This window comes from Etheostoma spectabile, chromosome 24, assembly GCF_008692095.1.
Source record: "Etheostoma spectabile isolate EspeVRDwgs_2016 chromosome 24, UIUC_Espe_1.0, whole genome shotgun sequence".
Classification (NCBI taxonomy): Eukaryota; Metazoa; Chordata; class Actinopteri; order Perciformes; family Percidae; genus Etheostoma; species Etheostoma spectabile.
The window spans coordinates 15,391,224-15,395,424 of record NC_045756.1 but is presented as its reverse complement, the minus strand read 5'-3'; the positions used below and the strand labels follow the sequence as shown (position 1 = coordinate 15,395,424).

Genomic DNA, 4,201 nt, shown 5'->3' with positions numbered 1-4,201 from the left:
GTATCCGGATCCGTACTCGGACTGGGCGGGGCCTAACCCGGAAGTGGGTCGGGGTCTCTTGAAATGTGCGGGGCTTTATTATGTTATGGTATGTTATTTAAGCATGCAATTGATATGAGTTGATCAAAAATTGTTATATTTTTTGCTGATTTGAAAACTATTTACATGACAGCATCGAGCTTCAGATCAATGGTGTTGTCATGGTAACAAACAAACTAAATACAGAACGTTTTGCAACAATGAATACAACACATGCAGTTGCAATTATGAAGTAAAATGTAATGAACAAGAGTTTTCATAATCAATATAATTTTCTTTTTTTAACTTCTAATTTTTTATGATCAGTGTGATTTTTTGGGGGGGGGTTTCTTTTTATTTTTTTATTTCCTGTGTGTGTGTGTGTGTGTGTGTGTGTGTGTGTGTGTGTGTTGTGTGTGTGTGTGTGTGTGTGGTGTGGGTGTGTGTGTGTGTGTGTGTGGTGTGTGTGTGTGTGTGTGTGTGTGTGGACACCACCGAGAGGGGGCGGGGGGCAGCTGACAGTAAAAAAAAAAAAAAAATCTCCGATGGCAGAGACTCGGGCAGCACGTCTGAAACCCACATTCACCAGAAATCTACTGGTTACTAAGTCTGTAAGTACTATAAACCGAAGTTAAAAACAAACCTGAAGCTGAAGAAACCCTAAACGTTAACGTAACAGATCTGCAGACCCAATTGACTGCCTGCCTGAGGGAGAGAGCAAGAGAGAGGGAGAGAGCAAGAGAGAGAGAGAGAGAGAGAGGCCGAGGGAGCGCATTTCTCCATGTTCTGTGTGTGTGTGTGATTGATCCGAGCGGGTTTGTAGGCGGGGGGGGGCGCTGTGATTATCACAGAACGCTGCGCGGCCAGTTGAGGAGTTGTATTCAATCAGAGCACGGATATTGACTCATATTACTCGTACGACAGCTCGTATGTGCTTTATCCGTACCGGATACTCGTTTCAGCCGGGTACTCGGATCACCCCTAATGTCGAGATGTCTGCTATGAAAAAGGTCTCTTGTGTAGCTGTTAGCCAAATCAGCATATCAATTCTCGATTAGCAATGTCACTTTGTTTATTCATCTACATTTTGATGGATAGACTTGGTTAGTGTAAAACTGACAGGCTATGACATGATTAGTACCTTGCATGTCTAGAAAGCATCAGTCAGTTGACACACACATGCTGTTGTCTCTCCTAGCTTTAGTTAAATGTTATTCTGTTGCTGAAATTGTAGCTTAAATGCTTTGTTATTAATAGCTTACGTATTATTCTATCACTGTAGCTCTGTAGTTTCATTGTTAATAGCTTCATGTTTTTCCCTCTGGATTTAAGCATCTCTGCCAAATGAATACACGTAAATGCAAATCACACAATTGCTGCTAGCTACGTGACAGAAATTCTGTTTTTGTTGTTTCAGGCAAGCCAGCATATGAAATGCTTCAGTACGACCCCGATTGGGCGCCGTCTCTACTCCTTGGTCACACAGGGTTCAGTGGCAATTCTGACCAATATAAGCGCAACATTCAACGGCAGCACGCTGCAGTGGCGTCACCCTCTGCCACACCTTCTGCTGCCACAGCCGATGACCCACCCATTGACACACAGAGGGTCAATGACACACCCTCTGACTCTGCAGGTGAGCCTCTTGTGCCTCACCTGCCTCATTTGTGACTTTTTAAATCAATCTGAGGTGTAAGTGCTCACTTCACAGACCAGGTATTAGAAAGTATCAGGGAAACAGCGTTAACGTTTTTTGGTTCACTTCAGACCTTGTACTGCTTTTTAACTTCAAGCCTTTTGAGGTTTAAAATACTGTTCTTTAATTAGGATTCAAACCAGTTTAGTACTGCGCCAGAAACTCCAACCCAGTATTTTCAAACAGTCTAGCAATATCTTATGATCAACTGTGTCTAATTCAGCACTGGGATTACAATAAAACAAAAATACTAAGACTGAAATGTTGCCACTGTCTGTGTTGAAGTGGATGTCATTCAAGACTTTAACAAGAACCGTCTTAGTGCTGTGACGTGATGGCATCAAAACTGTTGTTTAGTGACATGAAACCGTTGAGCTAGGCACTCCAGATATACCCAAATGTACACAAGCACTGCAAAAGTCAGTTTTTCACTAAATGTAATCTGGGTTTTTAGCTGTACACTGAGGTTGCCAAACCAGGCAGTCATGGTAGAGAAGAAGTAGTACACCAAAGACCCGCAGCCCATGAAGGAAGCGTAGCCGCTGTTGGACCCTTGTGCTGACATTTTATACCACTCCATGTCAGTTGTTATGTTGCCAATGTGTACGCCCAATTGGGCTGGCTGCTCTGATGATGTATTTGTCAAAACAATATAAAAAAGACCAAGTAACAAAACGTCCTACATCTCAACATTGTTATGAACATATGGCCTGATATACAGAGACACAAGTTCTAAAATTATCTTAGGGTGGAAGTATTCACTGCCAAATATAATATATAATCCTGGTACTGTGGTGAAATCAATCATTCTTAAAGGAAGGACAATTCCAGATGAAATTAAAATTGTCATGAAAATTAGTGTGTGAAGGCCAGGGGGGACAGGAGCAGCGTCAGATCTTGGAATAGTGGTATCCAAGGCAGGTTCAGAGATAGAAGCATGAGCTGAGGCATTCGCTGTAGCTAACATTCATCCTCCTTGGTAATCTTCTAATTCAGCAAGAACAGCTTTTACAGCCGATTGGAATCATACATTTTTAAGAATGAATGTGTACTAGCTCTAGTCTTCTAGCCTTTTTTCTACAAAACATTCAGCAGTGAGGCAAGTTGTGCTCAGTATTGTATGATGGACTTTGGGGGCCCATAGTAAAGCAGATGATGTCATTATGAACCTGTGTCCATTCAGAGTAAATATAGCTAATTAGCACAATGGTATAATTGTGTTTCAGCTTTACCTTCAGATGTCCAGATAGTTATCGTTGGTGAAGAACACCAGCAGGAGTGGAGCTCCAGTCTGGGCCAGGAGGACACAGAGCCCCCACACATTAAAGAGGAGCAGGAGGACCTGTGGACCAGTCTAGTGCGAGAACAGTTTCAAGGGCTGGAGGAGTTCCCGTACAGGCCCTTACTTGTGAAAAGTGAATATGATGAAGAGAGACCTCAGTTCTCACAGTTTCATCAAAGACAAACTGAACAGATAAAAAAAGAAGCGGATGGAGAGCACTGTGAAGGACCAGAACCAGCCAGGACCTCAGATTCACAATCCAAACCAGATATTGATGATGAGACTGGAGGCTCTTCTGATCCTGAGACTGATGACAGTGCTGATTGGAAGGAGACCAGAGAAGTCTTTGTCAAGCAAGAATGTGGGAAAAGATCTGGCACCAGTAGACTACAGAAGAGACAGGTGAGATCTAATTCAGAAAAGAGACCATATGGCTGCTCCGTCTGTAAGAAAGCTTTTAAACAGAGTGGACATCTACAGGAACACATGAGAACCCACACAGGAGAAAAACCTTTCAGCTGCCCGGTCTGTAAAAGAGCATTTACAGTGAGTGGAAATTTAAATAGACACATGAGAATCCACACTGGAAAGCCAGCTTTATTAGAGGCTGGACATCCAAAGAAACGCATGCAATCCCACATTGAAGAGAACCCTTTCAGCTGCAGCACCTGTCACAAAATGTTCAGCAGGCCTCGTCAGTTCAAAAAACATAAGTGTTTTGGTCAGATGGAAACAGAAGATGATGGAGAGGACTGTGAAGGACCAGAGCCCGCCAGGAAAACATACCCAGATGTACACTTACAAACCGATACTGATGACGAGACTTGACACTGCTCTGAACCTGAAACTGACGACAGTGCTGACTGGAAGGAGACCAGAGGACCTCAGTCAGGCATAAGCTCTCTGAATAACAAAGTCCCTGTCTGGGATTTGAGATGTAATGTTAGTGCGAAAATATTTAGCTGCTCTGAGTGGAGGGAAATTTGTTATGGCACCAATGGACAAATAAAGCGACGCGTGAAAATCCACACAGGAGAGAACCCACTTAACTTCTCAGTCTAGGGCTGCACAATGAATCAAGAGGACAGAGTAACTTAAGGAAAATTCAGCAAATAGCCGTCGGTTGTACGTCGGTCTCAAGGTTTACCAGTTAACCAGTAAACGCAACATTTTGTCCCGTCTGTGTTGTTTTTCAGACAACAGCA

The 4,201-nt window shown here is 43.1% G+C and overlaps 2 protein-coding genes and 1 pseudogene across 2 annotated transcripts in view; 2 read left to right on the top strand and 1 right to left on the bottom strand.

The window, feature by feature from the left end:
• LOC116673699 (zinc finger protein 431) overlaps positions 1-4,201 on the top strand; it is a 193,334-nt gene that overhangs the window by 116,768 nt on the left and 72,365 nt on the right. The window lies entirely within an intron of this gene.
• Positions 1-4,201, bottom strand: part of LOC116673702 (gastrula zinc finger protein XlCGF8.2DB-like) — a 325,201-nt pseudogene that overhangs the window by 305,574 nt on the left and 15,426 nt on the right.
• LOC116673697 (oocyte zinc finger protein XlCOF8.4) overlaps positions 1-4,201 on the top strand; it is a gene marked incomplete in the record, with an annotated part of 34,635 nt that overhangs the window by 30,298 nt on the left and 136 nt on the right. Inside the window, 2 exon segments of the mRNA XM_032505923.1 lie at positions 1,436-1,654; positions 2,941-4,201. Of these exon segments, the coding sequence (XP_032361814.1) occupies positions 1,436-1,654; positions 2,941-3,824 (1,103 nt within the window).